Genomic DNA, 1,340 nt, shown 5'->3' on the forward strand with positions numbered 1-1,340 from the left:
TAGAACCAGAGGGCACAACCTCAGGCTAAAGGGACGATCCTTTAAAACAGAGATGAAGAGGAATTTCTTCAGCCAGAGAATGGTGAATCTGTGGAACTCTTTGCCACAGAAGGCTGTGGAGGCCAGGTCAATGAGTGTCTTTAAGACAGAGATAGATAGGTTCTTGATTAATAAGGGGATCAGGGGTTATGGGGAAAAGGCAGGAGAATGGGGATGAGAAAAATATCAGCCATGATTGAATGGCAGAGCAGACTCGATGGCCCTATTCTATGTCTTATGGTCTAATTCCCCTGGGGTTACTCTTTGTTAACAATTCCCCTGCGGTAACTGTTCTTTTCCTATAGTTTTCCCTGTAATCCAATGTTATTGACTCCGTGTTATTGACAATAAAAACAATGCCATGCTTTAAGTATCTTTTTTTTATTATCAGTGTTGTTCATTGCAGTGAACCAGAAACGGAAGTTTCCTGAATTATGTTGTGGTGCTTTGGAGAGATGATGGAGTATCTTAGCAGTGTTGTTATTGAAAGATGCATTGTCAGCTTCGCTCCGAGGTAGAAATCTCTGATTCGCAGTATGGTGAAGAGTTTTTCGATTCCCCATCACTGTTACAGTCTTTCTTGGCGATGGGAGAATCATGAGCCTTAATGTCCTTCTGGGGCTCTTCTCTCAGCTTTGGGGTCCTGTCGGGGTTGTGGCTGAGTAAGTTCTGGAGGTAATTTATGTATCTGATGGCTGCACGCAAGGTCTCCACTTTGCTCAACCGTTTTTCCGACGTTGCCCCTGGGAGGTGATCGCGGAGTCTGGCGTAGCCCTCGTTCACACACTTAACCCTCTGCCTCTCCCTCTCATTTCTCTTTTGAATGAAGGCTGGCTCAAAGGGGCAGTCATAGACACCAAAGTGCCCATGAAAGGGCATGTAGGGAAACATGCTACCGTAACTATCGTAATAAGTGGACTCCAGGTTGGTTGGATAGACCAGAAATGGGACATGTGTTAAACTGTCCCCATGAGGTTGATGTGTGGGTGGGTTAGGGGGTAGGGGCATCCCTATTGGCATGCAGTTAGGGGCAGTCATTGGTCTCCTGTCTATCAGTGACCTCGGATAATTACTATTCATCTTGGATTCTGCAGAGAAATAAAGAATAAATCCCAGAATTGTCAGATTTTAAAGCATTAAACCGAGTCTTGGTTAGTTAGACGGCGCTGCCCCTGAGAGTGGGGCAGCGGACAGGAGCTACACTTTCTCTGCTCCACATCCCTCGGTCGTTAGAGGTGAGTCCTTATAAATAGCCAAACTCTACCTCAGACTGATAGCCCGAGTGGTCAGGGGGACTGGGC

At 46.3% G+C, this 1,340-nt stretch overlaps 1 protein-coding gene across 1 annotated transcript; it reads right to left on the reverse strand.

Moving 5' to 3' along the window:
* Nucleotides 1-537: 537 nt before the first annotated feature.
* On the reverse strand, nt 538-1,119 carry LOC144479287 (achaete-scute homolog 5-like). The gene has a single exon (XM_078197968.1). The coding sequence runs from the start codon at nt 1,117-1,119 to the stop codon at nt 538-540; it is 582 nt and encodes a 193-aa protein (XP_078054094.1).
* Nucleotides 1,120-1,340: the final 221 nt, after the last annotated feature.

This window comes from Mustelus asterias, chromosome 25 (genome assembly GCF_964213995.1).
Source record: "Mustelus asterias chromosome 25, sMusAst1.hap1.1, whole genome shotgun sequence".
In the NCBI taxonomy this organism is placed as follows: domain Eukaryota; kingdom Metazoa; phylum Chordata; class Chondrichthyes; order Carcharhiniformes; family Triakidae; genus Mustelus; species Mustelus asterias.